This window comes from Buteo buteo, chromosome 26 (assembly GCF_964188355.1).
Source record: "Buteo buteo chromosome 26, bButBut1.hap1.1, whole genome shotgun sequence".
NCBI lineage: Eukaryota > Metazoa > Chordata > Aves > Accipitriformes > Accipitridae > Buteo > Buteo buteo.
This window is the reverse complement of record NC_134196.1, coordinates 1222358-1244475: the sequence shown is the minus strand read 5'-3', so window position 1 is coordinate 1244475 and position 22118 is coordinate 1222358. Positions and strand designations below refer to the sequence as shown.

Sequence of the window (22118 nt, the reverse complement as noted above, 5' to 3'; positions counted from 1 at the left end):
TAGGATTGGGGTGCATTGCAAAGGAGAACCACACGTTAGAGTACAAAAACATCGAGGAATGAAGATGGGAACAAAAAGTCATGCAGAACTGGAATTTAGGGAAACAAGAGCAGAATCATATGCTGTGGGGAAAATGGAGGAAGAGCCTGCTGTGCAACACTGGGGTGGCAGAAGGACGTGGTTAAGTCCAGGGTGCAGGCTCCTTCAGTGCTTTGGACAAGGATAGTGTCTGCTCTTGCTCAAAGTGTATGAAAGAATGAGAAAAAGATAACAGGGAATAAAGAGAAACCATGGGTAATTAGAGCAAAGGAGGAAAAATGAACAGGAATCTCTTTGTAAGACAGGGCCAGACTGTCCAAACATCCTGAACCTTGAAGACGTCACTTCAGCTTATCGGTGCAGTGAGATGTTCTCCAGCTTGAGTAAAAGTGTGACAGCCTGACATCTAATGCTCTGCTGAACAGCCTTGCAAATAGTACCGTATTCGTTTGATCACAGTAATATCTGAGTAATTTGTCTCCAGAATCAGCCAAATTTCCCGTTACGTGTTCCTGCCTAGTTTCTGCACCCTACCGGTAGTGCTGGGTTGTGAACGTTCCTACGGAGAGGAACGTTTCTCCTTTGTAACAACAATAATATTTTTTTTTAAAAAAAGGCAATCCTGTGGTAGCATTTCTGAGGTCCTAAGCACAGGACGATTTCTAAAACGGCAGCGACGGCGTCAGCAGAGGTTTCCCCCCCCCCCGCCCCGTTCCCGGGCGGCTCCGCTCTCCCGAGGCAGGCGGGGGACACGCTTCCCGAGAAGCTGGCCTTCTGGAGGGCCTCTTGGGCCCAGCGGCGGCCGCTTCGCCCGGCGGAAAGGAGCCGCGGGGACCGGAGCCGAGGGGACCGGACCGCGGGGGGTCTGACCCGCCGGTGCGCCGGGGCGGCCCGGCCCGTTCCTCCTCGGCGGGCGGGCGGGGGCAGCTGGGCGGGGAGGGCCAGCCTCCTGCTCGCCCATTGGCTGGATTTGGATCCGCGGCGCCATTGGTCGGAGCGAGGGAGAGCGTGCGACAACCAATCAGCAAGCAGGCCGGGGGGGCGCGGGGAAGCTATAAAAGGGGGGGCGGGGGTCGGGGGGAGGCGCAGCGGCGCGCGTCTCACGTCAGGGCGAAGCGTCGGGAGCGATGTCCGGCCGCGGGAAGCAGGGCGGGAAGGCGCGGGCCAAGGCCAAGTCGCGCTCGTCGCGGGCCGGGCTGCAGTTCCCCGTGGGCCGCGTGCACCGGCTGCTGCGCAAGGGCAACTACGCGGAGCGGGTGGGCGCCGGCGCCCCGGTGTACCTGGCGGCCGTGCTGGAGTACCTGACGGCCGAGATCCTGGAGCTGGCGGGCAACGCGGCCCGCGACAACAAGAAGACGCGCATCATCCCCCGGCACCTGCAGCTGGCCATCCGCAACGACGAGGAGCTCAACAAGCTGCTGGGCAAGGTGACCATCGCGCAGGGCGGGGTGCTGCCCAACATCCAGGCCGTCCTGCTGCCCAAGAAGACCGACAGCCACAAGGCCAAGAGCAAGTGAAACGGACCTGAGGAGCGTTCCCACCTCAAAAGTAACCCAAAGGCTCTTTTTAGAGCCACCCACTTCCTCAAAAAAGGAGCTGCAGATCCTAGCAAAAAAAAAAAAAAGTCCAAACCCCAACCCTTTTTATCATCTTTGCATTTGAAAACGTTTGGTTTTTTTACAACCAACGTTACAAAGTAACATGGCAGTTACTGGTAAGTGTGTCCTAAAACTAACCAGGTTTATTCCCTGTGAAAAGAATCATTTTGCTCTGGCAAAGGTGAGAAAGACACAAAGTTGATGATTTATTGCAGGAAGGAACACACGCCCCCCCCCCCCCCCCCCCCCCCCCCCCCCCCGCACCTCTCCTGCGCCAGCTTGGCCCGGTGGGAAGTTGAGGTCACTCAGGTCTTTAAAAACAACCCTGCCCCCCTCTAAACAACCTTCTGACCTACAGACCTCATCTTTTCTTCATAACAACAGGCATTCTGAATTCTTAATTTTTAATACAATTTTCTCGTGGCTTTGAGCTGCTGTGCCCTTTTCCTGCCTGAAATCTGAATGGGTTTGAGAATAATTGGTAATCAGTGGAGAGGCAATTTGAGGTGAAAAGGACTGTTGCCAGTTTTGATCCTACCTTATAAATAGTGCTGAACATTACCATAAAGGTGGTGAAATAGAAACAGAAAATCAGTGGTTGTGGGTCAATAAACACGTTGTAATAATTACCCATTTGAAAACATGAAGTACGTGAATCATAACATCACCCAAAATTTTAGTACCACTGACAGTTACAATAACAGGAGGTAACAAGCAGTTTGCAGGCCTCTGGCAAAACAAAGGATTGTAGGCAATAATGAATATAATCAGAGAATACTTCTTTTAATTCTCTGTACTCTGAAAAATAAAATGCATTTATTTTTAATTTATTTAAGCATGTTCTTGATAAAATGCAGATGAAGACTTTCCCCCTCTTGCTAGCAGCCGGTTGTTTTACTATAGCAGTTACATCAGTTGGGTAAGCCCTTTCTAACATTACTTCCAATGCAGGAATCGGTCACTGGACAGTAAAAAATGGAATATTTTGCTGTCTGCTGTGAAAGGGGAGTCCCAGCTGATAACTCGAGCAAGTTTTATTGTGTAGAAGCATGGAAAAATCAGTGGCACCAGTGTCTCCTTAGATAACGATGACTCAGATTTTCACCAATCAAGCTGTATCAAAATAAAAACTCTGATGAATTACAAAGTGATAGGGCACTGCTTATGATTATTAACAAAAACTGGCCTTGTTAAGTTCTTATGTCACCCGATTTACTAAGAAAATAAATATTTCTATAGCAGAGCACGAGGGGACCATGCCTGTATTGTGCCCACTGAGCAACACAGTACAAGCTGCTGTGCTATAAAAAGTCATCTCCTTCTGGGGCACAAACAGCCCTTCACGGCACTTTCATCTGCTTCTTGCCTTGTTGCATAATGCACTAATTTAATTTATTTTAATTATTTTGAAAGGGGTAAAGGATTTTGGACAAAGAAGCTAATTTCTAATCCATATTCAGTGCTCAAGATGAGCCTGTGTTACTTCCTCCTCTTTGAAATCAATTTGCCGTGAAAATACCGACTCAAACCCCCGATTTTCAGTTCGGGTCGGGAGAAGACCCTTTGAAGAATAATAATCAGTTACTCTGGAGATTCGGTTGCCCACGTCGCGGATTTTATTTAGAAGGAAAAACAAAAGTTTCTGTCTCCCGAGGTCTCTCCAGGTCCAGGACTCGGGGTTTATCGCCTCTTTTTTAACTCACCCTTTGCCTCTTCGAAGGGAAACTCGGCCGAGGGCAACAACAGTCTTCCTCCTCCACGCCGCTGCGAACCGGGGGGGGGTCGGGGGCAGAAATGCTGCTAAAAACCGGCTTTTTCGCCTCCTAAGAAACACAAACCGAGCGGGGCGAAGGGCCCTTTCTGCCGGGCGGCGGGGCGGGCTCTGCAGCGCACCAATCACCGCGCGGCTCCGCTCTATAAATACGAGGCCGCCGACTTGCTCCAGGCCCAGTGGTTCCCCCGAGCCGTGGACGAGGCCGCCGCGATGTCGGAGACCGCGCCCGTCGCCGCTCCCGCTGTCTCTGCTCCCGGCGCCAAGGCCGCCGCCAAGAAGCCGAAGAAGGCGGCGGGGGGCGGCTCCAAAGCCCGCAAGCCGGCGGGCCCCAGCGTCACCGAGCTGATCACCAAGGCCGTGTCCGCCTCCAAGGAGCGCAAGGGGCTCTCGCTCGCCGCGCTCAAGAAGGCGCTGGCCGCCGGCGGCTACGACGTGGAGAAGAACAACAGCCGCATCAAGCTGGGGCTCAAGAGCCTGGTCAGCAAGGGCACCCTGGTGCAGACCAAGGGCACCGGCGCCTCCGGCTCCTTCAAGCTGAACAAGAAGCCGGGTGAGACGAAAGAGAAGGCGACCAAGAAAAAGCCGGCGGCCAAGCCCAAGAAGCCGGCGGCCAAGAAGCCCGCCAGCGCTGCCAAGAAGCCCAAGAAGGCGGCGGCCGTGAAGAAGAGCCCCAAGAAAGCCAAGAAGCCGGCGGCCGCCGCGGCCAAGAAAGCGGCCAAGAGCCCCAAGAAGGCCACCAAGGCAGGCCGCCCCAAGAAAGCCGCAAAGAGCCCGGCCAAGGCGAAGGCGGTGAAGCCCAAAGCAGCCAAGCCCAAGGCAGCCAAGCCGAAAGCGGCCAAAGCGAAGAAGGCGGCGCCCAAAAAGAAGTAAAACGCCTGAGAAGGAGTTACAGAGTCTACTCATTTAAATAAACCCAAAGGCTCTTTTAAGAGCCACCCACTCAGTCTCGAAAAAGAGCTGGAACGCTGCGGTAACGGCAGCAGCAAAAGCAAATCTTTACACGGTTTTAGCAGGAATTCGTGCAGAAAGAAAAAAGTTACCATTTTCAAAACGTGCGCGTTCGGCACAGCCTGCGTGGGGGAGCCCCGGGCTTCCTTAAAGCGGAAATGTTTACGTGCAATTCGGGAGACCCGCGATATCGCCGGCGCTTGCTCCGCCTCCCTCCCTCCCTCCCTCCCTCCATTGACCGGCGCGGCCGGTCCCGGCGGAGCAGCGATCGCTGCGGCGCCCGGGGGAGTTTAAAAGTCCCGCGCTGGGCCGGGATTGGCGCCTTCTGCCCCACCCAGCCCCGCCCCTCCTTCCCGCCAGGCCCCGCCCACTCGGGCGGTGACGCCCCACCCCCCCCACCCCGGGGAGCGGTCGCCGCTCGCTCCGGGACGTGCGGCACCGCGTCGGGGAGAGGATCGGGGGACCGGGAACGCGGGGGCCGTGTCCCGGCTCTGCCTTTGCCCCGCGGAGGGAGGGAGCCCGGCCGGCAGCACGGCTGCTGTGGCGGGGTGGGAGAGCCGGGGGCCCGCGCTCCAACACTCCCAGCCCCCGGGTGCCTCGCAGACCCCCCCCGCCAGCTTAATGCTCGTAACTTTTTTTTTTTTTAATAAAAAAGGGAGAGAACCAACTGCTGCGCAAGTTTCGACAGGGGCGTTTTAAACCGGAAAACCCCTCGGAAATAAAAATCCTTCCCTGTTGCCTAATCCGAGTACAGACGGGTACTTCCACTGAAAAAAGCCACGGTGTTGGGGGCGCGCACTGGAACGTACGGAGAGAGAAAAAAAAAAAGAAACCAAGCTACAACTGCGACTGGAAGACTTGTTTCAGAAACTGCTTTCAAAATATTAGTCCCTGAAAGAGGCAGAAATACGATTTTTTTATTTCACAGGTATAGTGTACAGAAAGCCAGTTCTTAACAGCATCTAGGATTTTCTACCGGATCTATCCGGTAAGAGAAATTAAAGCCCTTAGAAAGTAAAAGGACACCTACCTTCCCCCGCGGGCTCCCGAGTCCTGAACAGCGAGAGCTGGTAAAGCACTAGGACAAAGTTGCTGCTGCTGTTTAGCCACACTCAAGACCAGAGACAATAGCATGTACTCGTTTCTTAGCTTTAAAAAAACAAGTATAACTCTGCATGCCGAGCATAGGTGTTTACCGAGACCCCTCCCCTTGAAAATTAACATTTCGGATATCTACAAAACCTATTCTCCAGTGATGTGCAAACGAGCAGACTATTCACGTACCTCCCGAAAAAAAAATATTAAGTAATTCAGCCCTTCTACTTGAAAAACTTGGTGGCTCTTAAAAGAGCCTTTGGGTTAGAACTGCGGATCCGGGAGAGGCTCTACTTGGAGCTGGTGTACTTGGTGACAGCCTTGGTGCCCTCGGAGACGGCGTGCTTGGCCAGCTCGCCGGGCAGCAGGAGCCGCACGGCCGTCTGGATCTCCCGCGAGGTGATGGTGGAGCGCTTGTTGTAGTGCGCCAGGCGCGAGGCCTCGCCGGCGATGCGCTCGAAGATGTCGTTGACGAAGGAGTTCATGATGCCCATGGCCTTGGAGGAGATGCCCGTGTCGGGGTGCACCTGCTTCAGCACCTTGTACACGTAGATCGAGTAGCTCTCCTTGCGGCTCTTCTTGCGCTTCTTGTCGCCCTTCTTCTGCGTCTTGGTGACGGCTTTCTTGGAGCCCTTCTTGGGCGCGGGGGCGGACTTGGCCGGCTCGGGCATAACGACAACTCTCAGGTTGCTCTGGAGCACCGGAGTGCCCGATAATGCGATTACTCCCCTATTTATAGGGGCCTTATGCAAATCTGGGGCCTCAGCTATCAGCGCTTCTATTGGATAAGGGCGCCAGTGACATCACTCCCCGTACGAACGGCTTTGTCATTGGTCCTTTTTAAATCCCACGCTACTATTGGTTAATCCTTCCAATCCTATCAGCCAATCACAACAAGCTCTTTCAATCGCCCACTTCGGTGGTGAAGCTCGTCCTCTGCGGTCTGGCCTCGCCCCGCCCCCGGGGTCACCCCGGAGCATCCGGGCTTGGTGTCTCCGGCAGCTGCTCCCTCGGGCGGGTCTGTAGGTACTAAGTGTGGTTATCGGGAATTTCTCCACAAAAAAAAAAAAAAAAAAAAGAAAAAAAGAAAAAAAGAAAAAGAAACCTAGAGAAAATTGCAAGGGGTTTTGCTACTCTTTTTTTTCCTTCAAGGAGAAGTATACCTGCATACTTCACATAATAGCCTGCATTTGTAACAGCCACAAGTTAAATAGAAAAGGGAAAAATGACAACCAGAAAAGATACAGAGGCTCTGGAGTACTAAGCTTTGTTAATTGTGTTTGGAATTAATTCTTCTGGCCCACAGAACATGGCTTTTTTTTTCAGGACTATAAATGAGATGGAAGTTCTGACTTAATTTGTAAGTTGAAAGAATGTAGACTTCTTTTGGGATGTATTAAAGATTAGATTAATTTCTTTAAGTTAAAACCAAGATATTCCTGGTAATAAAAATAAATCGTGGATTTAAAATTGAATTTTCAATTTATCATGAATCAGAAATTCTGGCTGTTTTCTTGTTAAGTTGACTTAATTGTGCAAGAAGAAAATACAATTGTTTAAACAGACTAAAATGATTTTATGGTATTAGGAGCTCTGATGTACTAGTTTTTTTATATAATAGAGGAAGTCTTGTTTAATATAGTATTAGCCTGTATGTTTAGAAAAAGGGTAATATTCTTTTTTTAATTAAAATGCTGCATGGCAACATTATAAATTACAGTTATAAATTCATTCATCAGTAAATTAGAACACTCTAATCCACTTTTAAAGGGATCAATTTAATTTGTGGTTGAATGAAGCTAGGACTGGACAGTTTGCTATCATATAGCCAGTGCTATAATGAAGCTGTTTCCTTTTGGAACCCTTAAGGGCCAAAGTCTAGACTTTCTTGGTAGCAGAGGAGACAGATGGCACAGGCACATACAAGAAACCTATCTAGCATAGGCAAATGTAATTTAAGTGGGTGAGACTGCTAAAATCACAACAAACCAATTGTTCAGGGAGATTTGTAAGGATAGTGAGAGAGATTCTGGACACTGGTAGAAGAAATAAAAAGATCTGCCACCTTACCAGGCTCATTTTGCATCTTGTTTTTTCTTCCTTTTACCTTGTTGGGCAGAGTTCTGGATGCACAACTATTTCCAGCCTACATCCAAAACAGTACTGCCTGAAAGGGAGCCAGGTGAGGAAAGTGTGGGACCTTTCTCTTTCCCAGTGAGTAACGCCTGCTTGCAAATGCTTCTGCTGTGCTTAACACCTAAACTGGGGAGACAAAAGCAGCCACCGATGTTGAGGAGAACAGCATGGTGCTGCCTCTGTGATGGTCTCTGGTTCTGTGTCCACCCCCCAGCCCTGTTCCCCCTCCTCAGGAACAGAGGTGTGCCGGGTGCTCATCCATCCCCACTTGCTCTGCCTCCCCTGCCACTGCCAGTAGCAACTCGATCAGCTTGGAGAAAATCTGGTAAGACAGGAGGGCATTTTATCTGCCTTTTAAAGTGAAGAAAAGCAGTTTTCTCTTTGAGCAAAGCAAGAAGAGGAGCCAGAGTGGCCCACCTCTAAACATCTAGCTCCCCACATATGCTGTGAGCCTGATGAGTTTATTTTGGCATAAACATTACCTGGAAAAGCAGTTCACTGAGAACACCTCTGCCTGGTAACAGAACTTCTCTCATGAACGTCTAAGAAAGTCCACAACCTGACAGGCAGCTCCTGGACAATGTGGTCTGCAGCATCTTCAGTCAGAAATGCTGGAGGACCACTTATCTAGTAAGAGAATGTCAGTCACCTGTGTATTATCTTTGGCTTACAGAGTACTACTTGCCAATGCCAAAAGCTCCTGAAAAACAAACCAACAAAAACAAAAAAAATTAATCAAAGCAAACAAGCAGAGACAAAAAGACAGACTTTTAAGAGTGGTAGGGTAAGAGTTAGAGATTTAGATTGGTTTCTGAACATCACTTCTTTTTAGTCTCACATATTTCTCTGTGTGGAATACAGAGAAAAGAACCGAGCAGAAATACCAGGGAAAGTTATAAAACAACTAGACCGTTACAGAAGATACTTAGCACATAGCATTTGGGGTTATTAGAAACATATTGATGATAAGGCACAGCTGCCTAGCAGTTGTGATAGTTTTGGAAAATTTCTAAACTGCATGATTTATATTAGAATCACATTTGAGAAGTCTGGTTTTAAGGTTATAGGTAGCTACTGTAGACATTTTATGTGTTGACACTGAAATATGAAACATAATTGTATTATACGCTGCATACATTGCATCTACTGCTGCGAGTTTTCTAGTTTTCTAAATTGCTGAGTGTCACTGTCATCTGAAGACCTTATCACTACTTAGAGAAACAGTAAATGTACAAGTCATACTTGTACAGCATAAACTAACTGTACTGAAAAAGCCACAAGCTGAAAGGGAAGGATAAAGGGGGGGACAGAAAGTTGCCATGCATTTTTTGAAATAAATGGCGTTTGGAAATTTGAGATTTCTAAAGATGATTAAGATCAGTTGACTCGTTAAAATGATGTTTTCTTCCCTCTGAGTGAAGATGTAGATGACAGTTGGTAAAACACATGGTTTGGGTCCAAAGCTATGTGAAGGGAAAAACCAGCAAAAGAAATACATTGAGATACTATGCGTCACAAAAGAGCAAGACCATGAAAAATGAACACACACATGCCACATTGTTAAAAGCACCAGAAACAATCTAGTTTTTTGTCATGGGCATATTAACAAGATACACAAATCAGTTCCTTCAACAGCACCTCGGTCTGTAAACACAAAAATGCCGCCCGATCACGCAGTTAAGGGACCTGGGGGACACTGGCGTAACCCCCGACAAAAATCCCAACGTGTCGTCCACACGGAAAAACAATTTAAAAATGGAATGACAACTTTACTCAGCATTCGTTATAAACCAGCGGATTTAGGTGGGCACAGAGACCATCACTCCCGCTCGAGTTCCCCCCGCCCGGGGGCTCTTTGTGGGAGCGCCGCGAAATGGCGGCGGCGGCGCGGGCGGGGCGGGGCGGGCGGGAAGCGGCGGTCCCGGCCCCGCCGCCCCCATTGGCTGGATTTTGCTGCAGACCCGCGGCCGGCGGGGCCCGGCTCCCCCAGCGGCACCGAGCGCCGAGGCGGCGGCGGGGCCGGGAAGCCGGGCCGTGCGCGGCGGGAAGGAGGGGGCGGCCGGCCCCGCTCCCGGCGCCGCGCTCCCGCGGCGGCGGCCGCCGGGGAAGCCGGGAAGCCGGGGCCGGCGCCGCGCCGCCCGCCCCCGTCGCTGCCCGCAGGGGGAAGGGCGCGGGGAAGAGCCCGCCCTGGCCCTGCCCCGGCGCAGTCCTCAACCAGGTCGGGCCGCCGGCAATATAGAGAGGCGCTGGCGCTCGTTCCCGCCACACGCTGCCTGGGTGGAGCGGGGCGAGAGCATGTCCGGCAGAGGCAAGGGCGGGAAGGGGCTCGGCAAGGGGGGCGCCAAGCGGCACCGCAAGGTGCTGCGCGACAACATCCAGGGCATCACCAAGCCGGCCATCCGGCGCCTGGCTCGGCGCGGCGGCGTGAAGCGCATCTCGGGGCTCATCTACGAGGAGACGCGCGGCGTGCTGAAGGTCTTCCTGGAGAACGTGATCCGCGACGCCGTCACCTACACCGAGCACGCCAAGAGGAAGACGGTCACGGCCATGGACGTGGTCTACGCCCTCAAGCGCCAGGGACGCACCCTCTACGGCTTCGGCGGCTGAACTCGGTTCCTGGGATAGGTTACGCTTCTAGAACACAAAGGCTCTTTTCAGAGCCGCCCAAGCTTTCAAAAGAAGAGCTTTAATCGCTGTTCGTGTGCGTGTCGTCTTCCCGTAGTTGCCGTGAGGTTCGGGGCGGGGGGGGGGGGGCGGCAGTAGAGCAGAGGCTGGGCTTTCGTCGCAGTCTCCACCCGTAGCCTGCGGGTCCTTCCCCAGCCCTCCCAGGCTCAAACTGGAGGGCGTGCAAGGGGAAGAGGGGAACGAACGTCCCGATCTTCCTCCGGGAAGAACACAGGAGGAGCGCGTGGGGCTCCCTGGGTTCACGGAAAACATTCAGGTTCTGAAAGACGGGTGCGTCCTTTATCCACCCCACCCCCGCCCTGCTTCTCTGTTCTCCTGTCCCGTCCCGGTCCTTCTTCGAAACGGGAACGGAAGGGGCGGGCGGGCAGGCGAGGAACACCGGGGGCCGAGGGCTCCTGCGCCAGCCGCTCCCCCGCCACCGGCTTCAGCGCGGCAGCCTGAAACGCGAAGCTCGCGAAATGGCGGCACTCTCCTCTCTGCTGCTCGGGGAGGGGGGGGGGCGGGACAGAAGAGCGGGAAGGCGGGAGGGAACGAAACGGCTAAGAGCACTCGCAGCGCCCCGGGGGCTGCGCTGCAGAGGAAAGAGGCCGCGAGCCCCGCGCGAAAACGCCTTCCCTTACTGCCCTGCTGCTGCTGAAGGGCTGCCCGGTCCCTACAGCAGACACCGCTCTCCACTCCCCCTCCTCCCACCCCACGCCGGCAGCTTGAAGCGGGGAACCTCACAACTGCCGACACACGCGGCTAAGGGGTGGGGGGAGCGGTGGTGTCCCACACTACCTGCTACTGGCAGCCCGAACCTCCCGCAGTTATCCCCGACTCGGCGCTGCCGTGAGCACGCACCGGAGCGCCCGGCACAAGCTGTGCCCGCGCCCGCCCCCAAAAAAGCAGAGACACAGCTCTCTTTAGTGGCCACGTGGTGGCTCTTAAAAGAGCCTTTGGGTTTGGTGGTGGCAAGGCAGGAGCCTCAGGCGCGCTCGCCGCGGATGCGGCGGGCCAGCTGGATGTCCTTGGGCATGATGGTGACGCGCTTGGCGTGGATGGCGCAGAGGTTGGTGTCCTCGAAGAGCCCCACCAGGTAGGCCTCGCTCGCCTCCTGCAGCGCCATCACGGCCGAGCTCTGGAAGCGCAGGTCGGTCTTGAAGTCCTGCGCGATCTCCCGCACCAGGCGCTGGAAGGGCAGCTTGCGGATCAGCAGCTCCGTCGACTTCTGGTAGCGCCGGATCTCGCGCAGCGCCACCGTGCCGGGCCGGTAGCGGTGCGGCTTCTTCACGCCGCCCGTGGCCGGCGCGCTCTTGCGGGCCGCCTTGGTGGCCAGCTGCTTGCGGGGCGCCTTCCCGCCCGTCGACTTACGCGCCGTCTGCTTCGTGCGCGCCATCCTCTCCCCAAATTCCGGTCAGTCGCTGAAACAAGCACCGCGGTCTTGTGGGTCTTATTTATAGCGGGTAGAGGCCCCGCCTTCTCGGCTCTGATTGGTCGGAAAAGCGAAGAATTTAATTGGGTAATTCGAAACAACCTGTAAGCACGGCGGTACCGCCCCGAGCCCCAGCCCTTTGCAAAGAGAAACAGTGGTGTTTTTTTCTTTTTCTTTCAGGGAAGCCTGAAGGGCTTTTAAAGCTTTATTTCTCTTGTATTTACTACTTCTGTTATTTTCATGACTTCCTTGAGACTCTGAATCGTGCTTACGGGGTCTACGTTGTAAGTATATGATATGATAACATGTGATTAGCCACTAAAAAGCCAAAGTAGTATTGGAGTTTTAGTTTTGAAATGCAAGTACAGCATTCAATTCTTCTGGAAATACTTCACCAATTAACTTATAACGATTAAATATAAGTAACCGGCCGTTTACATACCTAGGTTTTATTTCATTAACCTAAAAAAAAAAAAAAAGTCTTTCTGAAAATTGTGGAGAATGTGTATGTTTTATTTCTATATACTTTTGGTAGAAGACTCCTTTTGCGAACTCTATGAGAAGAATTAACTTGATGAAGGGCAAAATTAATGAGGACAAGTTGTTAGCAAGAAGATAAATCGTTTTCGAACAAAGGCAAAATGACAACATCAAGCCTGTGCTGCACGTATCAAAGAGCGCTCTTCAGCACAGAGGGGGTTAACGCGGGATTTTCAAATCGGCCCAATGAGATCGGCCCTTTCCATCAGCCAATGAACAAGCAGCGCCCGGCTATAAAAGGGACTCCGGGTGGGTCGCGTTCAGCAGTGCGCTGCGCTCAGTCTTGTACTACCGGGAGCAAAGAAACGAGCGGTAATGGCGCGCACGAAGCAGACGGCGCGTAAGTCGACGGGCGGGAAGGCGCCCCGCAAGCAGCTGGCCACCAAGGCGGCCCGCAAGAGCGCGCCGGCCACGGGCGGCGTGAAGAAGCCGCACCGCTACCGGCCCGGCACGGTGGCGCTGCGCGAGATCCGGCGCTACCAGAAGTCGACGGAGCTGCTGATCCGCAAGCTGCCCTTCCAGCGCCTGGTGCGGGAGATCGCGCAGGACTTCAAGACCGACCTGCGCTTCCAGAGCTCGGCCGTGATGGCGCTGCAGGAGGCGAGCGAGGCCTACCTGGTGGGGCTCTTCGAGGACACCAACCTCTGCGCCATCCACGCCAAGCGCGTCACCATCATGCCCAAGGACATCCAGCTGGCCCGCCGCATCCGCGGCGAGCGCGCCTGAGGCTCCTGCCTTGCCACCACCAAACCCAAAGGCTCTTTTAAGAGCCACCACGTGGCCACTAAAGAGAGCTGTGTCTCTGCTTTTTTGGGGGCGGGCGCGGGCACAGCTTGTGCCGGGCGCTCCGGTGCGTGCTCACGGCAGCGCCGAGTCGGGGATAACTGCGGGAGGTTCGGGCTGCCAGTAGCAGGTAGTGTGGGACACCACCGCTCCCCCCACCCCTTAGCCGCGTGTGTCGGCAGTTGTGAGGTTCCCCGCTTCAAGCTGCCGGCGTGGGGTGGGAGGAGGGGGAGTGGAGAGCGGTGTCTGCTGTAGGGACCGGGCAGCCCTTCAGCAGCAGCAGGGCAGTAAGGGAAGGCGTTTTCGCGCGGGGCTCGCGGCCTCTTTCCTCTGCAGCGCAGCCCCCGGGGCGCTGCGAGTGCTCTTAGCCGTTTCGTTCCCTCCCGCCTTCCCGCTCTTCTGTCCCGCCCCCCCCCCTCCCCGAGCAGCAGAGAGGAGAGTGCCGCCATTTCGCGAGCTTCGCGTTTCAGGCTGCCGCGCTGAAGCCGGTGGCGGGGGAGCGGCTGGCGCAGGAGCCCTCGGCCCCCGGTGTTCCTCGCCTGCCCGCCCGCCCCTTCCGTTCCCGTTTCGAAGAAGGACCGGGACGGGACAGGAGAACAGAGAAGCAGGGCGGGGGTGGGGTGGATAAAGGACGCACCCGTCTTTCAGAACCTGAATGTTTTCCGTGAACCCAGGGAGCCCCACGCGCTCCTCCTGTGTTCTTCCCGGAGGAAGATCGGGACGTTCGTTCCCCTCTTCCCCTTGCACGCCCTCCAGTTTGAGCCTGGGAGGGCTGGGGAAGGACCCGCAGGCTACGGGTGGAGACTGCGACGAAAGCCCAGCCTCTGCTCTACTGCCGCCCCCCCCCCCCCGCCCCGAACCTCACGGCAACTACGGGAAGACGACACGCACACGAACAGCGATTAAAGCTCTTCTTTTGAAAGCTTGGGCGGCTCTGAAAAGAGCCTTTGTGTTCTAGAAGCGTAACCTATCCCAGGAACCGAGTTCAGCCGCCGAAGCCGTAGAGGGTGCGTCCCTGGCGCTTGAGGGCGTAGACCACGTCCATGGCCGTGACCGTCTTCCTCTTGGCGTGCTCGGTGTAGGTGACGGCGTCGCGGATCACGTTCTCCAGGAAGACCTTCAGCACGCCGCGCGTCTCCTCGTAGATGAGCCCCGAGATGCGCTTCACGCCGCCGCGCCGAGCCAGGCGCCGGATGGCCGGCTTGGTGATGCCCTGGATGTTGTCGCGCAGCACCTTGCGGTGCCGCTTGGCGCCCCCCTTGCCGAGCCCCTTCCCGCCCTTGCCTCTGCCGGACATGCTCTCGCCCCGCTCCACCCAGGCAGCGTGTGGCGGGAACGAGCGCCAGCGCCTCTCTATATTGCCGGCGGCCCGACCTGGTTGAGGACTGCGCCGGGGCAGGGCCAGGGCGGGCTCTTCCCCGCGCCCTTCCCCCTGCGGGCAGCGACGGGGGCGGGCGGCGCGGCGCCGGCCCCGGCTTCCCGGCTTCCCCGGCGGCCGCCGCCGCGGGAGCGCGGCGCCGGGAGCGGGGCCGGCCGCCCCCTCCTTCCCGCCGCGCACGGCCCGGCTTCCCGGCCCCGCCGCCGCCGCGGCGCTCGGTGCCGCTGGGGGAGCCGGGCCCCGCCGGCCGCGGGTCTGCAGCAAAATCCAGCCAATGGGGGCGGCGGGGCCGGGACCGCCGCTTCCCGCCCGCCCCGCCCCGCCCGCGCCGCCGCCGCCATTTCGCGGCGCTCCCACAAAGAGCCCCCGGGCGGGGGGGGGGGGACCCGGCGGTCGCGGCGTTCTGGTCAGTCGGTGTTTTCCACTTGGGTGAGGTCGCTCTGGGTTGACGTTCCCTGGGGGCAGCCTTTCCTTTTAGGAATGGCTTTGGAGCCGTGAAGGGCTCCGGCAGGCCGAGCTGGCAGCTTTATCGTTTCGGGAGAGGTTGGTTTTGGTGGGGGTTTGTCGGCATCACGGGTCCGAGGTACGGGGGTTGCTGCGGTGTCTCCCGGGGACACGACCCGTGTAGAAACCCCTCAAACCCCGCGTGTACACACACGCTGTTTTAATTTCTCCGTATGACTTAGTATTTAAATTCGCCGTGAAATATATTTGAGGGTATTGTTACATTGTCCTTGAAAGATCGTAAAATAAATGCTATTCCAAACATTCCCTATTTACCATCTCTTTTTTTTGTCAGGCGTTTTCCCCTGGTTAATTATATCTGTGTGAAATACAGAGGCTTTATTTTCCGTGTTTGGTTGGTCAGGTATCTCATTTTGTTCGATTCCGCCCCCTCCCCCCCCATCTTTTCCCTGCTTCCTAATGGGTCCTCACTCCTGTACTGTTTCCTGATGATGAAAAGTTTTTGCCTGGTAATTTCACAGCCGTTTCCCTTTGAGCTGTCACATTTTCGTTTCATTGTTTGTCCTTTTTCATCCGTTTTTCTTGAAATAGTTTTCTCTCTTTGGGGCTTTGGAGGGAGGGTGTTTGGGGTTTGTTTTTTTTTTTTTCTCTCTACAGTCTACAGACTTCTAGTATGTATGTTATTCAGCTCATATTTGGCCACTACTTTCATTATTTTCATGTGTAGATAGCCAGCTCTGTAGTGTTTTTTTATTAGCTTTTATTAATAACACCCAATTTAGTTCTACAGAAATAGCAAAGGCACAATTATCTTTGCTTATCAACCTTTATGGTGCTATTGGTACAGGTGAAGCTCCTCAGTTTATATTAGAATCACCGTGCCTTTGCACACTATTTATCAGCTCACTTACTGTTTGAGAAAGAAAAATTTATATTCAGCCCTTTTTTCTCCCCCATTTACTGGTTGCAGCATAAATAGAATACAACAGAAATCTCAGTAAATCTTCTGCATAACTACAAAGTGTACTCTTCCCTGCCTATTACTTCTCTCACTCTTTAATATCATAGACATTTTCCCTGGCAGTAATTAGTGTGTTTTTCCCTCTATTTGTCTAGATTCAAAGGACCTCTTTTGTTCTCTTCAGGACTGCTGAAAGAATTATTCTCCCCTTCTCATCTGGCACATTTGGTTTTAATAACATAATTTTTTTGCATATCTTTTCTATAGCTTTGCCTTCATTTCACCTCATGACTTCAAATGCCTTAGGTGTTAATATTGTTGTAGATTATCCACTTAAACAATTTCATTCTTGTCATGTGATTTAGTGGGAATAAGTATTTTGCCTTGCAGGCTGCCCTATTCGCCTCCTATGCCTAGTGGGGTTAAATGTTGATTGGTACTTTGTCAAAAGGCTGCAATCTCTTTTAGCATCCACTTCTCATTTCTTTTTAGTTCACTAGATCTATTTTTGTGGCATTTATTGTGTGGTTAATATTTTTCCTATGAAATGTAACCTTTGCTTATTTTTGCATCATACTTTCTTAATCCTTTTAATATTAGAATTCCTTAAATAAACACCCTTATCCAAGGTCCATTACTTCTTAAGAGTGACAACCCAGCTGAAGGACCAAAACAGCTAATAATGTAATTTGTTCCTGACCTAAGCAATATCTTAACTTCAAAAGGGAGAAAAACCACAGATGGTCTAAAGCCTGAATTTTAACTGTGACTGATTTTACGCAGAATCTTTACAGATATGATAGCAACATACAGGCACATAAATTGCTGGATTACAGCATGCTTGGGTTATGTGAGGAAATAGTATTCTATATTTCATGATTGTTAAAAGTCAAGTTATGCTTACCCCATTTTGTCTTTACCAAACAAAAGAACAGAAAGTTTAATTTTCATGTTTTTATTTTAGCATAATGTATGTGTGTGGTATCTTTCTAAACCTTTCACTGGCAGCTGTAGGTATAAAATAACTGTGTGTATATTACTGAAGTGTTGGGGCACTCCTGAATATAGACAAAATTTAACTAAAAGGAGGGGCATACATCCTGTTTACAGGAGCTCAAACCTTTCAATATTCTGCAAAAGAAGGAAGGAGCTCTGAGCAATCTGCACTGATTGAACTCTGGAGTAACACTTCACTTCCTAATATGACATCTTGGTCTTATATTTTATGGCTAGTGTTCATCCTTCACTCCTACGTGGATTTTATTACTAAAAACCAACAAGTGAGTATATGAACTACCCATTAATTATTGGTTTTTTTCTTTTTTACAATTCAGCTTTTCCCATTAATCAAGACAGTAAGTGGAGGGTGAAAAATTCTGCTTGCCTCTTCCTGATCAGGGAGCCTTGAGCTTGTTTCCCATGATGTGGGAAGGCAGCCAGGGCACACTGGAGCGAAGGAGCAGGTTGGGTGAGGGTGGGAAAGAGCAAGAAAATGACTCGACTCCTCTTCCCACTCTAGGTATGTCATAGCAGATTGTAGTGCTGCTCTTCCCTTCTGCATCAGCTTTCAATCTCTCATCCTGCCATCCCTGCTAATACTCCTGGCCTTCCCAAGAGACAAGCATCCCCTTGAGGAGGCTCTTGAATAACGTGAATTTCAAAATTTGTTTTCTCTTCAGTGATCTACTTTTCTTTGGGGTTTTGAGGAGAACAGTTTAGTTATCTGAAGGAGCTGCTGATCTCTCAGTAGATCTGCCAGCACATGTATTTTCAGTTCAATAGGAGAATTAATATCAACTTAGAAAGTCTCTTTGGTGTATTTTTTAAACCAGCTAAAAGTATTGGGACAGAAATATTGCAATTTGGAGATACAGATTTGCTTCTCCTCCTAAAGCAGAAGCTTGCGGCAAATGTGCTATTTTACTTAGGTGAAAAATTTGTGAAGGAAAGGAATAAAACTGTATTTCCTAGGGAAACATAAGTGTTCTTGGAGCACAATCATGTGAAGTGGAGAAGTCCAGCTAATCATGGAGATGGATTTTTGCCTAGAGTGACAATCAAGATGATGAAAACATTACAGAAGTTATCTAATTCCATGAAAAAAAAAAATTGTTTTGAGTTGCATCACAAGTTTAATTGCAGCACAAGCAAAATGAATGCTCTGTGCATCCTACTCACATAGAGACTCCAAGCTGTCAATCTCTGCACAGGCCATCTGCCAGGAAACAGAAGACAGCCCCACTGCCATGACTTGTGGTTATCCCCTTAACAGAAACGCCACATTTCACACCTGACAGCTCAATATGCCCCTGAATTACTGCTGGACTGTCTGAGGTTTGGTCAGTTCAGCCCTAGTTTCCATTCGCATTCACGTGGACTAACCCGAGGCGCCTGGCCCCTGCACTGACTGCTCCCAGGGCACGGCAGGGTTGTGTTTGCTGCCGGGCTCTGCTCCTGCTGGGTGCTGAAGGCTCCAGCTGGTGCATTTGGAGTCGCTTTCCTCCGGGTGGAAGCTGGAAATCAGCATGGATCGTGGCAGCTCCTACCCCAGGAACAGCAGGGTCTCTCTCTGACAGAGCTTCATAAACCTCACTAAAAATCATAGATGTACTTGTTAATTACTGACTCTTAAAAGCGTTACCTTTTCAGGCATTGATGTGTTTATGCAGTAACCCTCGCTGGTTATCTCCAAACTCACAGAGATGGACAAGGGGTAGCTTGGGCTGAAAGCAAAAATAAAAAGCACATAGGAGAAAGTTACAAAGTCCTTTACAAGGTAATGACCTATTTTTTCCCCATTTTTCAATGTATAGTAATTAAATATTAATCTTATTAGTATTATCTTGATAATGATTATCCTATGCTGCTGTTCTCTGTGATACTGTCCTTTTACACCTCCAGCATATGTGCATGCATACACACAAACACATGCACACATCTAATATGAAATTTTCTGTTGAAATCCTCCCCCAGGTAAAAAAGGATCAGAGCTGCTCTGATGCAGCTCCAAGGTCCTTCAGCAGTTAACACTGCGCACCCACAGTGAGTGCACAGGACCAGCAACTAATGGCAACTTCACCACCTATAGAGGCACATGGACTTGGACTTCTGGATCGTAATGGATGGTGGCAAATCAAGCCACCCTTTTGGTGATAAACAAGATCTCCATTTGCCTGACCTGCAACAGTGCTCTTGCCATGACCTTTATGACATACACATCTTGGGTTCTCCAAGCTTTAAGTGTTTTGGATGTCACTAAATGAAAATAAATTTCAGCCTCCTCATTTTTTCACTTTCTTTTGACCATAGTTTTCAGTTTCACTGACTGTCCTCCTGCCCCTGGTCCCTGACTCAGCCTTCAGAACTGTCTCGTCACCATCCTCCATCTTTACTGCGCCCTCCAGGTTGATCCTAATTAAAAAATCCTCCTGCATCTGAAAACAATGAATAAATAACTAAACAAATCATTTGTTCAGTGCTCAGAAGCACTAAAAGGAAAATAATGTGAATGTCAAGAATCACCAGAAGAGGAACAGAGAGCAAAGCAGAGGATATTGTATCTTTGTACTGTTGTAGCATTTTCTGGAATAGCCGCACCTTGAGTACTATGCACACTTCTGCCCTCTAAATCAAAGAAAAGATGTAGTGCAACTGGAAAAGAAAGTTCTGAGAAAAGTGACAGAGATGATTTAAGGTCTAAAATGGCTTCCCTACTAAGGGTACTAGGATACTTTCAGGACAGAGACAATTATTGGGTAAAGAAGTTTGTACTTATCTTTAATATCTGTAAGGTCAGTGGCTAAATCTATCAAGTTCAGTGAGGTCAAATCTAACTATAGTTACTAACCAAAACATTACTGGCACCAGAAAAGCTGCCTAAATATTGTAAATGTAAATAAGTAAACAGACTCCTTATGTCTACAGACTTTTTCCAGATGAAAGAGAAGAGCTGAAGGTGATGAGCCATCTCTCTATAGAAGTCAATTCTGGAGAACACAGCTGCTTGCATAACTGCGAGCACTTCCTAACATTGGTATTAAATAGTTCCCACCTCTTAAAGACTTCTACACTGATCCCTGGTGGTATTAGCTGCCATTCAATTACACGCATTTGCTGAGGATCCGTTTTGTTTTCCTCTCAAGGTCAAAAAACCCCTCCAACAACCAACCAACCAATCTACCCCCCCCCCCCCCCCAAAAAAAAAAGCTCATATTCATTTCACTATTTTTTTCAGGGATTCCAGGTTATTTAGCACCCTGGTTTGTACAGACCAGGAACCGCCTGTTTGTGGTTCTCTCCCAAACTACTTGTGGAGGCAATAAAGGAAGTTCCATGGCAGGAAGAAGCTGCAGTGTCCGTAGAAAGAGGGAAGGACTTGGTTTCTATTTTAAATCCCTCCCCACACGTCAAGAGCAATAGTGTTTGTGTGCAGAGACCTGAAAGAATTGATTTCTTAAAGAAGTCATATATAGAAATGCCATCTGGAGAGGCAAAAGGTTTATCTGCATCAGTTCAGTTAGTACAGTAGGGTTGTTTCTGTACTGTGCAGTCACGTGTTAAGTTTTCCGGGACAGAATGACCAAGGGCAAAAATGCTCTAGTGATCACAGGCACCTTACAGAAGTCGTTTACCCTTCAGGATGGCCCGTTGCTCTCTTAGCCATGAAGTCTGCAGAATCAAAATAGCATTTTCTAACAGAGCAAGCTGGAACCCTGACTGTTCTTTGCTTGATTTTTTTTTTTTTTTTTTTTTGTTTAAACCGTGGGCAGCAGCCACAGTATAAAAAAAGCACAGTTAAAATGAAACCAACAGCCGATGGAAGAAGCACCGGAGGTGTTCCGTGCGGGGGCCGGTTTTAACAGCAGCCAGGGCAGGTCGGTCCCCGCTTCATGGGGGTGCGGGACAGCAGAGTCCCCTTCCCCGCCTGCGGAATAACGGGATGGGAACGGCTCGGGGAGGAGAGGGGCGGGGGGGCGGAGAAGGGGAGAGGAGGAGGAAGAGGAGGAAGAGGAGGAAGAGGAGGAAGAGGAGGAAGAGGAGGAAGAGGAGGAAGAGGAGGAAGAGGAGGAAGGAGGGAAGCTCCTTCCCGGGCAGGATTGGTCAGAAATTGCTGCAGCGGAGCCGGGCGGTGCCTGGAGCCGCCCCCCCCCCTCCGCGGCGGCCGAGCCTCGGCTGCTTTGTGGTTCTGGACCGGGGAGGGGGAAATGCCCCAAAGGCATCGATTCCCCCGGTACTCAGTAATATCAGGGGGAATCCGTGAAGGTGCAAAGAGAAAGACGTCCCAGGAATGACCTGAGCTTCATGGCGAGCTGCTGTTTTGTTCACAGCAGATACACACGGGGCGTTTATTGTTACTGGCAAATGCGAGTTTCTGCCCTGTTCCTACAGCTCCAGTGCAACTGGCATTCAGACCGCAATCCCGTCATTCACATGGCCTGAGTGGCAGCATCAGTGCCTCTGAAATTTTGTGAATGGAGACACATGAGTTTCTCTCATGTTTACCAATGTCTAAGTTGATCCTGTGCTGTGTATCCGAGAGGAATAAACAATAATATCAATTTTTTAAACCTCATTTGCTGTCTAAGCAAGCCTGTTTTCAAGGGAACATGAAAAGTTAATTACTGATATTATTGAAAACGTTTCTATACATTACACCAGATTTGTAAGATACTCCTACTTGATCGCATTGTTTGCTATGTATAGCTGCAGAAAGGTACTAAAGGAACTAAATTTTTAAGTGAAAGCATTTGAGAGTGATCTATGAATAGACCTGTAAGTGTGTTTAACCTTTGTATAGACTGTGTCGCATAAATGTTCAAATATTTTTTTACAAAGAACAGCACACAGTTGGAGATACCCTCAGTAGCAGGCAAATAATTCTATTCATTTTTGTAGGCAAATGTTCTAACGTGCCTACACTTTTTGTAAATACAGTAGCCTAAAGCAACTTTTCTTCCTGGGGGGGGTGGGGATAAAAAAAATCACACCTTCCTCTAAGACTAAGGAAGACTGCTAAGTACCAAGGGAGTTTGGACAAGGACTTTATGCTGTTCACAATCAGGTCATTCCAGAGCAAATCAAGCATAGTCTGTTTCAATAAAAACATGAATAAGACTTTTTGAAGGCAAAGAACATTTAGGGACTTTTCCAAAACACTGTTGTCACTATGATAAAGTTAATGAAATGTGAATGTTCTTTTATGACTTTGTTCTGTTCTACTTGTTTGCCTGCAAACTTGGGAAATTTCTACAACTGAGCATGGGGTTTGTTTGTTTGTTTTTATTACCTTGCTTATTATCTTCTAG

The 22118-nt window shown here is 50.9% G+C and overlaps 7 protein-coding genes across 7 annotated transcripts; 4 read left to right on the top strand and 3 right to left on the bottom strand.

The window, feature by feature from the left end:
• The first annotated feature begins 1139 nt into the window (after nucleotides 1-1139).
• On the top strand, nucleotides 1140-1556 carry LOC142044832 (histone H2A). Its single transcript, XM_075057749.1, has one exon. It carries the CDS (start codon nucleotides 1167-1169, stop codon nucleotides 1554-1556), a length of 390 nt encoding a protein of 129 aa, XP_074913850.1. The 5' UTR covers nucleotides 1140-1166.
• A 1709-nt stretch (nucleotides 1557-3265) lies between these two features.
• On the top strand, nucleotides 3266-4369 carry LOC142044829 (histone H1-like). Its single transcript, XM_075057746.1, has one exon. It carries the CDS (start codon nucleotides 3622-3624, stop codon nucleotides 4279-4281), a length of 660 nt encoding a protein of 219 aa, XP_074913847.1. The 5' UTR covers nucleotides 3266-3621; the 3' UTR covers nucleotides 4282-4369.
• An 848-nt stretch (nucleotides 4370-5217) lies between these two features.
• On the bottom strand, nucleotides 5218-6161 carry LOC142044833 (histone H2B 1/2/3/4/6). Its single transcript, XM_075057750.1, has one exon. It carries the CDS (start codon nucleotides 6123-6125, stop codon nucleotides 5745-5747), a length of 381 nt encoding a protein of 126 aa, XP_074913851.1. The 5' UTR covers nucleotides 6126-6161; the 3' UTR covers nucleotides 5218-5744.
• Nucleotides 6162-9854: 3693 nt separating this feature from the next.
• On the top strand, nucleotides 9855-10284 carry LOC142044888 (histone H4). Its single transcript, XM_075057850.1, has one exon. The coding sequence runs from the start codon at nucleotides 9886-9888 to the stop codon at nucleotides 10195-10197; it is 312 nt and encodes a 103-aa protein (XP_074913951.1). The 5' UTR covers nucleotides 9855-9885; the 3' UTR covers nucleotides 10198-10284.
• Nucleotides 10285-11202: 918 nt separating this feature from the next.
• Nucleotides 11203-11662, bottom strand: LOC142044830 (histone H3). Its single transcript, XM_075057747.1, has one exon. It carries the CDS (start codon nucleotides 11648-11650, stop codon nucleotides 11240-11242), a length of 411 nt encoding a protein of 136 aa, XP_074913848.1. The 5' UTR covers nucleotides 11651-11662; the 3' UTR covers nucleotides 11203-11239.
• Nucleotides 11663-12510: 848 nt separating this feature from the next.
• LOC142044831 (histone H3) lies at nucleotides 12511-12993 on the top strand. The gene has a single exon (XM_075057748.1). It carries the CDS (start codon nucleotides 12542-12544, stop codon nucleotides 12950-12952), a length of 411 nt encoding a protein of 136 aa, XP_074913849.1. The 5' UTR covers nucleotides 12511-12541; the 3' UTR covers nucleotides 12953-12993.
• Nucleotides 12994-13907: 914 nt separating this feature from the next.
• On the bottom strand, nucleotides 13908-14341 carry LOC142044870 (histone H4). The gene has a single exon (XM_075057811.1). It carries the CDS (start codon nucleotides 14304-14306, stop codon nucleotides 13995-13997), a length of 312 nt encoding a protein of 103 aa, XP_074913912.1. The 5' UTR covers nucleotides 14307-14341; the 3' UTR covers nucleotides 13908-13994.
• Nucleotides 14342-22118: the final 7777 nt, after the last annotated feature.